General features: G+C 41.5%; 2 protein-coding genes across 4 annotated transcripts in view; both read right to left on the bottom strand.

Moving 5' to 3' along the window:
- The window catches only part of pum1 (pumilio RNA-binding family member 1), a 29,201-nt gene extending 21,656 nt beyond the window's left edge, over nt 1–7,545 (bottom strand). For both annotated transcript variants that reach the window (XM_062435491.1, XM_062435492.1), the window contains exons 1-2: nt 7,429–7,545; nt 2,346–2,518 (exon numbers count right to left, since the gene is read on the bottom strand). In XM_062435491.1, the coding sequence (XP_062291475.1) occupies nt 2,346–2,507 (162 nt within the window). In that variant the 5' untranslated portion in view covers nt 2,508–2,518; nt 7,429–7,545. The remainder of the gene's footprint in view (nt 1–2,345; nt 2,519–7,428) is intronic.
- Nucleotides 7,546–9,939: 2,394 nt separating this feature from the next.
- Nucleotides 9,940–16,676, bottom strand: nkain1 (sodium/potassium transporting ATPase interacting 1). 2 transcript variants are annotated; one of them, XM_062435725.1, is made up of 8 exons: nt 16,577–16,676; nt 15,835–16,241; nt 14,944–15,081; nt 14,749–14,829; nt 13,665–13,862; nt 13,386–13,446; nt 11,868–11,949; nt 9,940–11,328 (listed from the first exon to the last, which is right to left on the bottom strand). In XM_062435725.1, exons 2-8 carry the CDS (start codon nt 15,886–15,888, stop codon nt 11,319–11,321), a joined length of 624 nt encoding a protein of 207 aa, XP_062291709.1. In that variant the 5' UTR covers nt 15,889–16,241; nt 16,577–16,676; the 3' UTR covers nt 9,940–11,318. The 2 variants fall into 2 exon arrangements, with proteins under 2 accessions (XP_062291709.1, XP_062291710.1); XM_062435726.1 differs by having other exon boundaries at nt 15,835–16,641.
- Nucleotides 16,677–18,376: the final 1,700 nt, after the last annotated feature.

The raw sequence follows: 18,376 nt of genomic DNA, 5'->3' as shown, positions 1-18,376 counted from the left end.
AAGCTACTGGGCGAGACGGCAGCCCCTCCTCCTAAACCAGCTCCCCTTTCTCTCTACCAGCAGCGCCTGAAGGCAGTGAAACCACATCAGCAGGAGGAGGAGGAAAGGATGAATGATACTGACTGATGGCTGTGTTCTTCATACTTCACTCAGCATTTTGATGTCAGGAATATCATTTATTTTATTGAAGTTTTGGTTTCCAGTGAGATATTGAGTTTATATTTTGACTTTGCTGTTGTAAATATTACTGTTGCTGCTCTATAAACAATAGTTAGTTTATTTAAAATATAAATCAATCCTAATCCTGTGCTGAACTAACAATTCTTCAGTAATGAAAAAGAGCCTGATAAGGAGTATTGATAAGAGTTGTATAATCGATAAAATCCTGACACTCATCCCTACTTAACACTGATTAATTAAGTCTTAAGGAAATCTAATCTGCATTTCTCAAATACAAAAACAACATGACATTCTAAAAATATCTGTGTAATATTTCTAACCAACTTAAAAGTCAAACAGTCAGCCGTCAGAGCCAGCAGGCATTACTTTTACTGACTATGACCAAACAGGGTCTCAGTTCTGCAGCAATAAACCCTCTTGTGATGTGGTTTGTTGCTTTGTTCCGACCTGAATTCGCAGTCACATGCTGCTTCGACGCTACGGGGAGAAGGACTTGCATCCGAGTCCGTTTTTTGCATCGCTCTGCTAACAGCCACTCTCAGGTAATCCCATTTCAGGGACACATATTTTAACAGTTTAACGATGTTAAAACATCGTTTGTGTTTGATCTTTCAACCTTTGTGTTGCTATAAATTTACCAAAATGCTGCTGAACAGAGTATTTAAATAACACGAGAGCTCTATCCTTTGATTTACATTTGCTGCGTTAATGATGTGAGTTTATACCTGCTGCGTGACAAAACTAGCGTGGTTTAACTAACAGGCAACAACCAACACACTGTAAAAGCATTTAGACTAATAGGACTGTGACTATTTGATTTATGAGCTACACTTGAATCGAATCCTGTAACAAACCACATTTCCTGCGCCAAACGTCTCTGGATGATAATATTAGCCACATAATATTAAATCCATTTAAACCATGGCACTTTATTAGAAAGTTCATAATGTTTTACCCCATCATGTTTGTTAATAGCATGGACAAAATATTATGAACAATTTTCAATATAATGCCTTCTAGTACATCACCACCACCCACTACAACTTCAGTAAATAAACATAAAAGTAAAATGATCACCTTTCTGACAATTTAAACACAAATTTAAAATGTATAAACTTCACAAAAATTGAATTTATTGTAGATCTAATGCATTGGATTGCAATAGATTGTACAGGTTGTCCTAATAAAGTTCTCAGTGAGTGTGTAATATATGAACATTTACTGTTTAACCGACTCTATCCCACTGCAATGATATAACCAGTGTTTGCTTGTTTTGTACTGTACTGACAGATCTGCTACACAAGCAAAGTGGTGACATGATGAGGAGCATTTTCTAACAAGGTAAACATGCTCAGACCAAAGTAAGTTAGTGTGGTCTTAAAGGACAGGTTCACACTTTTTCAAGTCTGTCCTAAAACAATAGTCAGGTGACCAGATGAACACCAACATGTGTTTTTCTTGCTGTAATCAACTGTCCAGTTCATAGTGAAGATTAGAGGATCCTTTCCAAATGCTTTTTCATTGTGAATGATAGGGGACTAGCTCCCTCCTTCCACACAAAGATGTATTTAAAGTTTACTTTAGCTATTATGAAGCTTCAGCCTTCTAAATGACACAAAAAAAAAAGTTATGGTCTCTCAAGTGCCAAACTCTAACTAACCATTTTGGTTACTATCCTCCCACAGCAGCAGAACAGTAAAACACCATCCGTCAAGAGGAAGAGACTTTTTTTTTTTTACTGAAGAGACAGTAAATTTAGAACTGTAGACTAACTCAGACGGCTGAAGCCTCGTACCATCTTCAGATAAACTTTCAAATACATTTTTGCTCAAAATGAGGGCGTAGATTTGATCCTTCATCAGTTACAGTGTGAAACACATTTGGAGGGAATCTTCTAATGGCTAGTATGAGCAGGAGCGACGATTACAGCAAGCAAAACCTTCATCAGCGTTTAGATCGGACGCTGTTTTAACACTTTTGTGAGGCTAACCTTTAAACACATTAATTAATGTTGGGATTATGAGATAGCTTGTAACAGCAGGAGAACTCATCAATATGAAGGACAATTACATTGTTACAGCGCAGGATGGACAGTCACATATTTAACACATCTGTGCATGAATGAATGAAACGTGTTTAAAAGGTGTGAAGGTGGTGGGAATTACCTGCTGGCTTGGGGGTGTGGCCTGAGGGTTCTGCCCAGTTGGAGGGGCATGTCCTCCGCTGCTCAGCACCACAGGCATGCTGGGAGATGTAGTTCTATGGTGGGGGCTGAATGAATCCTGCCAGAGCACTGCTTTCCTCTTCAACACACACACACTGCTCATTCCACCACAGCCTGTACAGAGAAACATGTGAAGAGTCTGCATCAATATGTTCAACAAACACAACTTTTAATAAATATGACTTCACTTCAATAAATCATACTCACACGTAGGTTATAAAGTTAAAGGCTACAGCAAATGATTATGTTCAATTTTGACTATTTTTCAAAATGAAACTCGACTAATCTTTACATCTAAAAAATTTCAGAAAATGCCTGTCCCTGTCTCCAAGTGCCTGACATCACATCTCCACATTGTTCTCCTTCAATCAAACAGTCCAAAACACAAATGTTATTCAAATTTCACTGATACAAAAAATGGGGGGAAAATGGCTGAAAATTTGACTTTTAAGAAACTGAAACCGGAGAATGTTTGATAAACTTAAAATCATTCAATCATCAAAATAATGCTGATTAATTAGTTGTCTATCATTATTTTTTCCCCTTCAGCTCTAATAATAGATCATATATTTAAATATATATAAAAATAAAATCTTCTTGAGGTGATGATTCAACTTTTTGGAGGTGCTTTGTGGTGCTTTTGACCCATTTTGTGTTATACTGATGTGTGTCTAACAGTTACAACAAAAACAACAAGTTAGACTGTATTGCAGGGTTTGAATCAGACTGCACGAGTTTTAGCTCTGTGTATCTAATAAACTGACGACAGTGTAGTTTGACACAGAAACCAGTTCAGACCACAATATGTGTCGAAATATTTTTGCATCTCTGATGTGGCCTGAAGTTGTCAAATGTCGGCGGCCCACACTTTATCACAAATTACAGAGATAAACTGGCTCACATTTCTTATTCATTGACGACCTGGGTATTTTGTATTTTGACCACATTCATACATGAAAAACAGCAGCCCTCCCGATCATTTGAATAGAGGCAGTTCGTTTACACTGTGGGAGCAGTGACCACAAAGGGCTCAGCTAAAAAACTCTGCGGTTGTCCGTCAAAAAGTTGCACAAGAACATAACCTGACATCACGCTGCAGTGGTCAATCAAACACGCCAGCGCACATTCCTCATGGATTACTTAGTAACGTGAGCACTGGACCTGGCCATTAACCTCCTGATCATCATGACAAAATATTTAAAAAATGTTTATGATAACTTCATAAAATCTTGTCTGTGAGTGTTATAAACCGCTGCATGTGGTTTTGGCTCCTGATAAGACCCTAAATGCAAAAATCTGCAACTCCAACTTGACTTCCTGGATCGTATTTCATTGTCTCACTGTTACCTCAAACAACAACACCCCCCCCCCCCCCCCCCCCCCGCGCGCGCCTTCATGCCCTATTTGGTCTGAACGCTGCCTTATAACGACACTGAACTTTGATCTTCAGCCTCTAGAACAGGAAAATGTGATTTATTTTTACTCCATAATTGACTGCTGTCATCTCTTTTTTTAAGAAGGGTACAAGAGTCACAGTTTGTCTTTGTCCTGATTTAATTAATTGTGAACATTAAGTGGTATCAGCCAGCATGTGTAAGAGACTTTTTTTTTTAAAAATGTGCTGTTTTAGGACACAGTTACAGTTACAGTCTCCATTCGTCTGACACGCAGCAAAATTAGCTTAAAATCAATCAGTTGCTAAAACCTTTGTAGTCTAATGTAACTCCCCTGCAATCATTTATTATAAAACAATGGGGTTTTTTTTCTACACCCTTTTTATATCAATAAAGTTAGACTAAATATTAGAAAAACATCTCTCTGTATAACTCTGAGTCTTCAAAATGCTCACAAAGTTCAATCAACACCTCTTGGAGAACTGTTTCATCTAAAACTGAACATTACAACCTGGGATTTACTGCAGGGCTGTTTCAGTTTTATCTAGTCGTACCTTAAGAAAAACTGGCAATGACGTGTTTGCTGCACAGTTAGCGATGTTCCCGCTACACTGTGTCTGTTACTGCCACAAAGGAGTTCATCCCAACCAAAACAATACTTTCTATTTGGTTAAAAATGGTCTAATTAGTGAAATTAACTGGTTTAATGTCTAGTTTGGAGGTAATCAGATTCCTGTGTAGCTTTAATAGAAAACGGTTTAATACACTTTAATATATGTTAAAATGTAATTACTTTAATTCCCCTGAAGAAGGCCCCTGAATCTAAAGTACATCATTAAGTTTTTAGGTTGCAGCGCTCATATTAATCATACAGTCAGGGCATTATTGGGGCAAAGTGTCAAGTCCCATTAAAGCCTGAGAATCACTTTACTGTCCGGCCTGTGAGGCAGGTGATTCAAACAAAGTACCGACCTGTCTATCTGCAGTCCACTTTAACATACTGGAAACTCTCCTGTAACTCCGCTGGGCTCAAACACAAAGAAACGAACCACGGCGAGAAAAGTTCCCAACACAAGAATTCACTGAAGCTCCTCCACATAAACGCTGAGTAAAAACCTTCTGATACAAACTAGCCTTCAATTAACTTCCTCCCCAACATTTATAAATATATATGTTTACTGTACAAACGCACTTTGATGTCCCCATTTCCATCCATATTTTTTAATACCTGATTGTAATTTTTAATGTTTTCCTTATGTGTGCAGCAACTTGAGTTAAGAGTATTTTATTAATCCCAGAGGGAAATTACAATGTCACAGCACACACTTAACATAACAATACATTTAAAAAAAAACAATGCGGTAGGTAAAAAAAAAACCAAACCAAAACATATAAAGGATAAATTATCTACTAACTAATGATCTACTAACATTTCGGGGGAAATGCCGGCGTGGCGTTGTTGGGACTGTACTAACCCTGAAGGGTCAAGCACAGAAAGGGTTATGCTCCGTCTGACGAAAGACGCTTTTAGGTGGAATGAGCGAACCAATCACAAGACTGTGCTGACGATGTATTTGAATCTTAACGGTTGCCTTGCCAAAGCTTTCGTGGTTGGTTTGATAACCAACGTGCAATACAAGTTCTTTTGTTTGTAAGCAAGCTCCTTTTCTCAAGAATGGCTGGAAACTGGACAGATTAAGAAATAAGGAAGCTCCTCTCAGTCCGCACAGAGGGTTTTATGGCAAGTATTGTATTACTGCCATCTACTGGACTGTCCCCTGACACATGTATTCAGGCACTGCCGTGGCATGTGTAAAAAGGTGCAAGACCGAAATGTTCCTGAACATAGCTGCATGTGTGAATAGTGAAAATCACTAGCCGTGCCTGAAAGGTTATCCCAGTAATTTAGTGGGAACTGTGTGTGAATGAGGCTTTAGAAAAACTGAAGCAGCACTTAAAACCCCAACTTCCAAAGTGACTGTATAATAGAATCACAGCCTCTCAAACACTTAACTGTAGCATTGAACTGCGTTACTTATATAAATGTAACTAATAAACTGGAAGCTGTGTGCATTGCATCAATGGGAACAACTTAACAAATAATGGTCTTTGTACATTGTACAAGTGAGGTTGGTAATTTTATTTATTAATTAAGGGTTGAACAGAAACTAGTAATATCAGAGGGGCCCTGACATTTAACTCTGGGAAATGATGGTGAGTAGGTAATCATTATGTATGCAGTGACAAACCCAAGGAACATACGACATGTATAAACCAATCTAATTGGTGGTCGTGGTCACCAGTGGGCACAACAGCAGTCACAGAGATATAATTTGTCCTTTACAACCTCTCCTTATCCAAGAAGCTCTAATCTCTGGTAAAATTACCAGTTTCACATTAGTGTCCCTACAGGCCATGAGGAAATTACAAGCAGTACTTTTTTTACACTGAGCCATATACAGTAATTACCTTTGCAAGAGACTACGGATCTTTTAATGCATGCAGCTTTCTCTCATGTCTGCTGAAACCTCTGTTGCACCTAACACACCCCCTCCACAAAGACAAAACCTGTTTAACAGCCCCAAAAAGATAAAAACAAAACCTGCTTGCCAAGTGGTCATTTACATATAATAATAATACTGTACTTTTCATTGGTGGTGAAACTCAAAGTACTGCAGCATTCAAACCCATAAAACATAAAGAAAAGAGTTATGATGAAAAAGGCTCCCTGAATAGAAAGGTTTGTATGCCTTTTTTTTTTTAATGACACTATGCAGTCTTGTGTATTTGTCTTCCCTCGCTCACTCTTTCATTCAGCAACAAGGAAATGTGAGCTCTTTATTCCTTTGCTACACAGCTCGAAGTCAGGTAGAGAGAAACACCCGGAAATCCACAACACTGAGGCCATTCCCCCAAAGCAAAATTTAACTTGGCACCCGGAAACAGGCACTGTGTCCCATAATCTAACTGGGTTAATCATTATTCAATACCGGGGATCAATCCACCGCATACCGGGCACAGACAGGGGTGTGACAATACAAGCAGGCAACCTGCAGCTAGGTGTCTCAACACAGACCATACATTTCTGTCTCCTGGCAGACGTGACACATCAAAACGAAACAGAGAGTGCACAAAGCTACGTGACATTTACCGGGTGTTTTTTTTATTTATTTTCACGCATCAACGTCCACTCGCGCCAGTCTCCGGTCTGTTATGGACGGTTCACTGCCCGTGTCCACCAACAATAACACGGCCTCCGCGACACAAGCTCCGCCCGGGTGAACCGACGGCCAAAACATGAGCTCCGTACAATCTTTTGTAACGGCGGCAGCTACCGTATAACACCGTAATGTTGTTATTAATAAAAGAGCCGGGGCTCTCTACCTGTCTGCCGAGCCGGCAGCCGCTCAGGCTCCCTGGGACGCGGATGCTAACAAAGGCCCGAGAGCTGTCTGGAGCGGAAGACCGACACAACGGGAGGAAGGAGGTAGCAGAAAGGGACGCTTCAGCCTCACAAAACACCCCCCTCGGTTTAACTGCGCTCAGAGCCGCCATTGCAACAATACCAGCACCGGGGCGTGAATAAGCAGCGCCCCATTCTACCGCCGCCACGGAAACGGTGATACTCACCGGCGGAGAGGGTGGATGGTCGCGGATTTCGGCCCCAGTTTCTCTCTCTCTCTTGACACCCCAGGCTTTCACTCCGACAACATGGCGGCTCGGCGGAGGAGCAGGCAAGAGCGCTGCATGACGGGAAGGGATGAGAGGGAGCGTGCGGTTCATTGCGCCAACCGGGAGGGGAGGGAGCTACCGGCCCGGTGCTTTGTGGAGACGTGTGTGTGTCTGTGTTGTCTACATTTGTTTTCATACTTCATTTGCTTTTGACCTCACTCACATTATTTGTCAACAGAAGAAAATATTACCTCAGTATTTGTTGGCTGTACGTCCGTGTGTGTAACGGGAACGATGGCGGCACTAAAAAAAACTACAAAACCACAAAAAACTACAACTATCCTACAAAATGTACAAACTGGACTACAAATATATTGATAAAAATAGGTTTCCTTAGCATTTTAACACGATGGGATAGCCACGAAAGAGTTTTAGAGCCACATTGAGATTTCGACAATAATATATTACAACTATAAATTATTCATTTAATGTCAAAAAAGGTCATAATTGTATGGGACTGTAACTGTAATTACGGGAAAAATAAAATAGCCAATTTTAAGGGAACTGGAGCATCGTGTGAAGTTATACTTAACCAAATAGCCTACTTCATTGTCTCATCAGCACCAGATATTTATGAGTCTTTGAAACGATGGTAGCCTACCTATTCCGAAGAAAGAACCACACAGACTTGGAGGATATTTCCTCTTTTTACGGAAAAGGAAATGGCTGGATGCTCGACTGCAAGGCTACCGGTGGTTAGGAGCTGACATTACGACCTTTTTCTCGTAGAATTAAGACTTAATATTCGTAATATTATGACATTTTTCTCTTAGAACTAGAACTCTATTCTCCTCATCTCAAAAAATATATATTTTCTCTCAATGTGGCTTCAATACTCGATCGTAGATAGCAGATAAACATGTTTACAGTTTTAAAAAAGCTGTTACATAGGCTATAATAGATATGGACTGTACACAATGGGTCTCTATGGTAACAGGGGTGACTCGCAGCCATGGCAACGTGCTGCGCCGCTCGGTCAGCCAGTGTGTGGCTGGCTGGACGCTCCGTTACACCTCCGGAATCTAAGGGGACGGTGTGAAAAGGGGAGCGTGTGGTCCAAATAAACACAAACACATCCCGGCCAGTGGGTCTTTGGGGAGGTGCCAGTGGCGACCCCGGCCGGGGGCTCCAGACACACCGTAGAGGAGACCGTACCAAACCGCTGTTAAGATGACGTAATGCAGATACATTATGGCTGCTTAGGATGCCTCCTTATCCGTCTGAATTTCTGCCTTCAGGCTATGTCTCGTTTAAACTAATAAAATCATACATTAATCTTTTGCAGGATAGTTTCATACATTGCCTACATAAACTGTTAATTCAGTAAGAAATTCAAACCTGCAAGTTGCTCTTTGAGGAAATCTATGATAATCATAAATGTTAAGGATATGTTACTAAACACACGCATGCTAGTGTTACTAAATACAAAAAAAGCATATGTTGAGATTATTCTTCATGTCAGAGCCAATAAACTATAAGGGTTGGTTTGCCTTAGCAAAAATCACATATATGACATATGAGGGATATTTTGCTATTAGTCAGTTCAGATGGGCTTTAAAAAAAAAAAAAAAATGCTGACAGATAAATGTGCCTAAAGCTAATTATAACAAATTGCACTTTAATTACATCTGAGCCATAAAGTCAATAACAATGTGCTATAACATTTTAAGAAACCTATGTAATGTTATCTCTTCCTAATTCAGAATACATTTACTTGAAATGAAATGGTCAGTGAACTCACTATTTACCACTGCAGACATCCAGTAAATCACTTTTTGAATATCATAGTGTTATTTTTGTAATCGTAGACCGTCTTTCTATCAAATGCATCATATTATTTTGATGAATCATAACCTCAGTGTAAAATATCAGCTCACCAGGGTGCATATTTGTGTAATCTTCCAAACTAATCTGACAAAAATGTAATTCTGTGCCCCCTAATCCCAATTTTAATATAGTGTAGCCACAGCTAGGGGTGAAAGCACTCAATTTATTAAACCTGTGGCCACTCTAGGTGAGTCACATGTACATTCACAGATGAGAACAGAAGTCATATTTAATGTAGAAAGTGTATTTTTATTATTTCAAACTTCACCTCACATCCAATAAGGTATTTGCCTCATACCTGTCTCCCTCTTTCCCTCTGCTTCTTCTCACTAGTGAGAAAGGTGACCGGGAGAATTAGCTGCAGATGGGTTATAAGAGGGTAGCGTCAGGATATCCAAGAGAGAGAACCAGAGAAACATGTATGAAGAAAAGCTTTACCCCTCTCCCCCAGCCCCACCCATCCCCTAATGCAATCCCCATTTTTCTAAATGGAACCAACAAAACAATCATTGGCTGGTTATTTACATGCACAGTATCCCCACTGCCCCCCATCCCCTCCCCTCCACCCTACCCCCACCCCCATAGACACACTAATGCCTGATCCCAAAGCCATCTGTATCCCTAATCAACAGCATTAAGTGTAAGATCGCTTCATTTTCCTAAATAAACACTGAAGACTGTTGAAATAAGATAGCCTGGCATTTGACATTTGATTTGTTGTTTTTACAGCAATTCTGAAATTGATATCCTACATTAGTCTTACTGACAAATAAATCCTATAAGACCAAACACACCAATAATTCAATCCAAACTCAATTAAAAACACATTTGTGAGCCACACTGTTGTACTACGTGGTCCTTCATTATGGTGAACATAGGAATTGTAGTTTAATTTGAGTCAATCCCACATCATCCTGCTGCTGTAAATAACTCACTAGCGCACCAAATCAGCAGCTTAAAAAAACAGTTTAAGTGCCATTTGCTACAAATCTACAGCGCCTGGAAGTTTGGGGAATTTATTTAGCCTTTTTTTTTTTAGAAAAAGAAGTATATATCTGTGACACCCCTCCAGGAACGAATGGGTTCGGAAAGTTTACAGATGAACGCTTTCTTAGTTTTGGTTTTTCATGGGATTTTTTTTTTTTTGACAATGACAAAACATATAATATATTGCCAGTTTAATCCTTAAAGCAGTTCCTCCTTTGTGCTCCAGTGACTCTGCTTTATTACCTCAGCAGGTCTGGGCTGTAAGTTACAAAGCTTGAATGTCAGTAGTGGGTTTAACTGCGACGGAAGAGGGAAAGATGGCTTTAGGATCAGGAATCGTAAGACTGCTCTAGTTTGACATCACCACATTCTAAAACGACAACAGGTACGAGCCGTGCCTCTTTTTATTATGTGACCCCACCCACATTCCCACCCCCACACACGCGCTCACACACGCACGCACACATATAAGCACCCCCAAAAAAAATTCACAGGGGCACTGAGTGGTAAGAGTCCAGGGTGCAACCATAAAGCACCAGCTAGTCCTGTGAAGTTACACAGTCACACATACATATTACACACACGCACACACATACACACTTGTGGGAGTGTTGAGAGCTGGCAGTTTAGTGAAGTGTGTCTTCGGTGATTCGACAGAGGTGTCCCCAGCTCTTGTATGTTGTATCTCCTGTCCCTCCCCTGTCTCCTCCTTCTCGTTGATCGTATCGTACCACCTGGCATGCTGGTTCTTCCCTGAGCTCTGTACATTCTATTCAGGGCTGTATACTCAGACACACACACACATACACACGCGCGCGCGCACACACACAGACGTTTCGATCTCCCTCTGGGTGGGGTTAAGTCCATTCCTCGGGTAAACTGTGACACACAAAGTGAGTGTAATCAGGGCGACTGCCGCGTTCCATCCACAGTGACACTGTCAGGGTTTGGCCTGAAGGGCGCGCTACCAACAGTTAACCAGCCCTGGGATGCAGAAAGGGTACAAGAGCAGCAGAATCACATAGTCAGACATAAGTCATGGTGGACTCTGTTATAATTGCATGAAAGGGGCGCTCCACCAGTTTTACACATGTTTAGTTTACTCATCCTGAGCAGTAATACAACAGCTGTGTTGTGCCTTCTTTAGGTCTGGAAGAGCTTTCCACAGTTAAAAAAAAAATCAGCTTGATCTTGAGACTTAACATTTTAACAGAAAGCTTGAAGGTGTTTGGTGTGAAAGAGGGCATTTAGGATGCAGGGTGTCTAAATAAAGATGCTATTGAGATAAATATGGACAGTGTTTCTGAAGCTTGATTCATACTACAGACTAAAGTAGGGCTATCTCAGCTACTGCTGCTTTGATCTTGACCATTGTTTTTTAAATGTGTCTCTTCTTAGTCCCTCAGCTTTATGGCAGTGCAACAAAAATGTGGAGTGCCCCTTGAAAAATGAATGTTCAACAATAAGATGAAAAATAAAAAGTAGAAAAAGCTGGAGCATGTTAGGATATATTTGTGACTCACGTGTAGAGAGGCTGCAGTTGCAGATGAGAGGACTTCTGAGGAGGCTGGTAGCCGTAAGAGTCAAAGCCACCAATGAAATCAACTTCAAAAGGAGAGAGAAAGAAAAGGATGATGTCATTCCACTTTTTCTGAAATTAGTTTTTTTTAAACAAGTGTTGTTTTTCAAGATCATATTCTGTTTGGACATGGAAATCTATTAAGGCATCAGATTGTATCAGAAAGCTTTCAGCAAACTTTTTTATAACACTATAAATCCATTGTGACATCAGTATCTGTATAGATGCACAAATACATCATCAGTCCCACTATCTCTATGTCACTGATACATTGTTCTTATCTTTCTCCATCGATTCAGAGGAACGCACTTATGTGGTGTCAGCTGATAAAGTTAATAATCCCCAGTTTTCAGCATCAGTATAAATGTGGACCACAGGTTAGACTAGACCAAAAATGTTTTATATGTAACCAAATAAACAGCTGCAAGCATTAATTAATTAGTAAGAATATTGCTGATATATCGGTATCACCGTATACACAGAAGTATCAAGACACTGCAAAACAGGAGTGCTAAATGTAAGTTCATTATTTTTACTGTAAAATTTCACATTGAGTACACTCATCGAGCACTTTATTAGCGACACCTGTACAATTTAATGGAATCCAAAACAACAAATCTACCTCAAATTCTACTTTTATGAAGCTTATACATTTACAGTTTTTGTTGACATTTTCAGGTAGTTGATCATTCTACTTTATGTTGATCATTGAGATCGTAGCAGGTGGTGATGGTATACTGGAGTGCATTACATTTAAAAAGTGTTCCTAATACTTTGTCCACTCCATTACATGAGGGGGGCAATATATATGGAACACTTTACAACTGCACACTACGACCTCAATAATAAACATAAAATAGCATTATTACCTTTCTGATAATATCAACAAAAACTGAAAACATAAACGCTTTTTTTTTTTTAAATTAGGATTATTATTATATCATTATTATATTAAAATGATATGACAGAGCTGATGTATTGGATCGCATTTGATTGCCCAGGTGTTTCTAAAAAAGTGCTTGGTGAATGTAAGTTGGTCACTCACAATTCTTTAAAGATACAGATCAGACTTCATTAAGCACAGCATGTCTTTCCTTTTCCAGGAAATCAGGCTTATGATGTCATATTTCCACTACAGGAAGTAATCTCCTTTGCTGAGTGAGAGTTAAACACTCACGAGAGGCACATGAGGAGAAGTATCACTCTGACACACAGATGGCAAAGCCGAGCTAACAGACAAGCACTAGCCAGCAGACAGCCGGACACTCAGCAGACGTCTGTAATACTCCCCACAGATGGAGCGCTAAGTTCACTCAGAGGGAATCCTCTGCCACGATATCGCTCAGTGTGATTCAGGCGGAGAAAACAATGAACTAACAGCACCTAATCAGTAAACCTAATCGGCTGAACAAGACGCTCAGAGAGAATAAACACGACTTTAGGAGAAGACAAAAACACTCACAGCTGTCCTCGTCATCCTGGAAGACTTTGCTCATGTAGCAGGCATATACAAAGCCAAAGAGCTGTTAAAGAAGAAATGATAAGTGAGAAGGTGACTTTTGTTGCATCGACTGAATCACTGCTGACTTATAGCAGAAGAATGAGGGTTCATAATAGCTTTATAATATGTGTTTATGTGTTTGTTGTGTACTAAAGCCAAATGAATGAAACAGGAACACAGTGTGTGATTAAATGTGTGGGTGTGTTTATTAGGACCTGCCAAACTTTTCAATATACTTACAGCCAATAGGACCTGAATGGCTGAGCTCAACACCTCGATGTACTGGTAGTCAAGGAGACACCCGGAGACAGTGATGACATGGTGGTCATCAGGGGCCATGTGAGAGTCTAGCACTGGCGTTACCAGGCAACCAGGACCATGCTCCATCCACCATGAGCGATGAAGTGACGTGTTGAACGTCATGAGCAAGTCCTTGTCCTGAACACACACAAACATACATACACATGTTCAGAAAGTCGGGCTGCAACCACTTATTACTCTCATTATTCATTATTTTGTGAATTATGTTTTCAATTAATCAATTAATTGTTTAGTCCACAAAATGTCCCAAAATTAGCCCAAGGAGACATTAATTTACAGCAAATCCTCACTGGTAACAGAGACTGTTAGACATTATTGCTTTATACATGCAGTGCAGTTGCAGTGGTTCCTAACTTTAAGGTAGGGACCCCACCAAAGGACATAGTGGTCGCAGCAAAACGTGATTATAATGATTACACAGCATTAAAAAAAATAAAAAAATAAAAAATTCAGCTACATGAAATTAAGTTGATTTTTCAGACTTTCCTCAAGTCTTTTTTTCCTCACAATTTACTGGATACTTCTACATATTTAGGCCTCTAAAAACTATTCAGTTAAAAGTATTGGAGGAGGCGCGCAGGTGGACTGGTGGTTAGAGCGCATGCCACGTACGCAGCCGACCCCGGTTCGAATCCCGGCCGGAGGTCCTTTGCTGCATGTCACACCCCCCTCTCTCTCCCATGTTTCCTGTCTGTCAACTTCTGAATAAAGGTGTCTATGCCGAAAAAAAACTATTGGAGAAGAAATAATCACTCATTAAGTAAATTGGTAACACCCTGTAGATACTGTATATGCAGACTGACCTGAGAAGTTGCAAATAGAAACTGCTTTATTTAAGGGGTCATACGCCATAAAAGTTGGAAACCAGTGACTAAAACTAATAATTATCAAAATCATTAACTGATTAATAAAATACTAGTCTAAGCACTGAAGAAGACAGTGTTTTGTATTAGAGCAAATATCCAAGTTTTTCAAGGTGTCTCCACAACCACAAGTAACGTACCTGAGACAGATTTCCAACCTCCAGGTAGAAACAGATGATGAAGGAGTTCCAGCCCACCCAGAGGACCAGCCATACTGCATACTGCCAAACACACACAAATCAGTGTTAATTTCAAAGTGACTTACACTCATATATACTGTATATGTGCTCTATCCATTTCAAGCATCAGTAGAAGTGAATGATGGATTAACTCACAAAGATGAGGTATCTGAAACGGAACTGCACGGTGCCAAACATGCCCAGGATGACGGCCATGATGTGCAGGAAGTTGGCCAGGATGGGAGCCCACTGGTAACCCAGAAAATCAAACACCTGCCTCTGGAGGGCTGCCACCTATGGGAGGGGGGTCACATGCAAACACACACATTAGAATACGGACAAACACACATATACACCTAAATACAAAAACAACACACACAGGCAATCAAGGTTTCACAAACACACACACACACACACACACACACACACACAGACAGTGACAGGGACACACATACACAGGTCTGCCGCAGTTGTTTCCATGGTAACTGCCTGGAGCACCAGCCAGTCCAGTGATTGTAAAAGAGGAGCACACCCCCAAAAGCTCCCCCAAACTAATGAGAATCTATGGGCCGGATCCCCCTGCAACAACAACTCATCAGCCCTGCAAACAACAGCCCTCACGCTGCTGCTGCTCATGCCTGCATCATACTCACTACAGGAATAACTGATACAGTCTCATATTACACTCTTATTACATTTCAGAGCAACAGTCTCAAGCTATTTGTAGACACAAGGAGCAGCTAACTTTAACTTGAGAATGGAGACCAGATGGTGAGCATTGTCCCTCCTGTGCTTAACATTCACATGTTTTTTTCCAGAATGGGCCTATCACCCCCTCTCTATCTCTCTACAGACCACCCTGATACCCCCCTGCTTCAAAGACACACACCCTCGCCTGTAATGTGGCATGGCACCCCAGCAGCTGCAGCTCAAAGCTTTTTGGTGAGACTGTACAGATAGGCTGGACAAAAAATGTCTGATTACAACGTGCGGGTTTGTAATTATATCTTCATGAGAGAGAGGCAACACACAAACACACACACTCACCAACTGCAGTGAACATATCACCAGCAGCGTGCATCTTCCATCGCACTTCCCCATCTTGGAGGGCTCAGGACGCGGCTTGGAGCCGCGGAGGCTCCGGGCGAATGACGGGTCCCCGGTCAGATCCAGACTGCCTGGCTGTCTCAGCTCACACCATTCCTGGCTGAATAGACCTGCCCAAGGCCACCGCCTCCTCCTGAAACGCTGGTCCGGCGCGTCCACTCACACTGGGTGACCCATCTTCTGGTTTTGTCGGTAAATACCAATAACGGGTGTCTTTCTTTTTTAAGAAGAGAGGAGAGGAAGAGGAAGAGGAGGCGGAGGTGGAGGAGGAGGAGGAGGGGGCGTCCACTTCACACCGGCCTGCTGCGGTCCGACCACCACCGACAACCGATTCACCTCGGCCACACCTTCCGGAGAGGGGACACACAAAGGCACAAAGAGAGACGGAAGGCTGTCATAATCCGCCCGGGGCTACAGACAGAAATGAACATCATATGATAGCGGATCACACGGGGGCGGCGGGGAGGAGGGGGCCGACCCCGCAGTGTTACTACGGCTAACGTCGGGCTACTTGCAATCCGCTATGGACACAAAGCAGCTCGTTGTGACTCACGGTTTTCTAGGAGCGGAAGAATACTCGTCCACCACCACCACCACCACAAACCCCCCTCCCGTCGCCCCGATCCTCTTCTCTTCGAGCTGTTCAAGGAAAGAAGTCAAGTTAAGGGGCAGATCTGCTCACCGGTACCGGGGAACGGGCTCCTTCGCTCCGTCTCGCAGCGTCTTTTGTCAACAATCGGTGCCGGGGCGTGCGCAGGAGGAGCCGGGGGGGAGAGAGAGAGGGAGAGGGAGTGAGAGACAGAGAGAGAGACAGAGAGAGAGGAGGGGGGTGGGGGCTCTCAGTCACCGCGACCCCCGCGAGGAGGAGCTGCATGGATTCTGCAAACCCGCGTGCGTGATTGCTTTGCGTGCGCGCGCCCCGAGAAAAGGAGCACAAAAGAAACTGGGGGACTCGAGGAGGAGGAGGAGGCTCAGACAGGCGAAAATAATAAAGTCTGCTCGCTCCGCACCTCCGGGAGAGAGAGAGAGGCCGAGAAGAGAGCAGCTATGGCCCGCGGTGCTTGCTCTCTTCTCTGCCTGCGGTTATCCAGAGTAGGGAGGAGGGGAAAAGAGGAGGGGGTGAAACACAATTAACAGCCCTGTTTAATCCCATCTACTCACCATCAGCAATAAAGTGAGCAATAAAGATAAACTACTTGGAAAGGAAGATAATGCACGCCTTGTTGTTTATCGCAGCCCAGTGACAATCAATGGAAAACAAACCATTTAATATCCAGTTTACTACAATCTCTGCCAGCGATTTTTCTTTTCTCCTTGTGTCCCAAATAAAAAGTGTGTTACCAGAACTGTGCTGTTAGTAAAGAGCTGCAATATTTTATGCAGTATCTTGCTACTGCATTAACTCAAGAAATATCTGATTGTAATAGATTAGATAGTGACCCAAAATCAGTCGGGGAAAAAAATCTTAGTACAGCTACAGTCACATAGTAACTCAATATAGTCCTAATTAAACTGACCTGATTCATATATTACTATAGATAGACTAATCCAGAGGTTGAACAATCTCAGCTCTGCCTGGAAATAACTGTTTTACGGAGGAAGGAGGAAAACACGCTATTAAAAGCCTTCATTCATTTTAAAAGAAAATACAAGCTGTTAAAAGTATCAGTTATTGCAGACACTCTTCAGGCCCCTTTCAGAGTTGAATCTTCATTTCAGTTCATTTTTTGTCACACATAAGGGAATCATTTTGCAGCAAAGCAATTTTAAAATCCAACAACAAGTAAACTAAAAGTATGTTAATTATACACCATAGTGGGTAAAGTGAAAAAGGTTTATTTAAAAACTGCAGCAAGGATAAATCGTTAGTTTGGGGAATTAAGATTTATATTTGAATAGAAGTATATATATTTAGAATAAGTATATTCGAAGTGTCTTTACTTAGGGGGCCATAGTGGCTCAGGAGGTAGACCGAGTTGCCCACTAATCTGAAGATTGGCAGTTCAATCCCCGGCTCCTCCGGTCCTGATGTTAAAGTGTCCTTGGGTGAGATACTGAAACCTAAATTGCTCCCAAAGGCTGTGGCGGTGTGTGAGTGAGTGTTTCCCCTGCCATCAGTATGTGAATGGGTGAATGTTGGCATGCAGCATAAAGCGCTTAGAGTGGTCGGACGACTAGAAAGCTGCTATACAGCATAAGTGCAGTCAATTTCAGCATTTATTGCAAATAGAATAGGAATCCTTCCTCTGTTGCTCTTCCTGAGGTTTCTCCAATTTTTCCCCTTTAAAAGTTTATTTTGTGATCTGAACTAGGGTTGTAAGGAGATATATAGGATGTTATATTGCTGTATAGATTGTAAAGCCCCCAGGCAAATTTGTGATATACAAATAAATTGAACTTGACTTGACTTAAGCCTGTATCTCTGACCAGAGGGGGTGCTGTCAGATTCATTCAAAAGAAGACAGCCTAGAAGTGGATTTTG

The sequence above is a fragment of the Scomber scombrus genome, chromosome 16, assembly GCF_963691925.1.
Source record: "Scomber scombrus chromosome 16, fScoSco1.1, whole genome shotgun sequence".
NCBI lineage: Eukaryota > Metazoa > Chordata > Actinopteri > Scombriformes > Scombridae > Scomber > Scomber scombrus.
The sequence above is the reverse complement of the archived record's forward strand: the minus strand, read 5'-3'. Positions and strand labels throughout refer to the sequence as shown.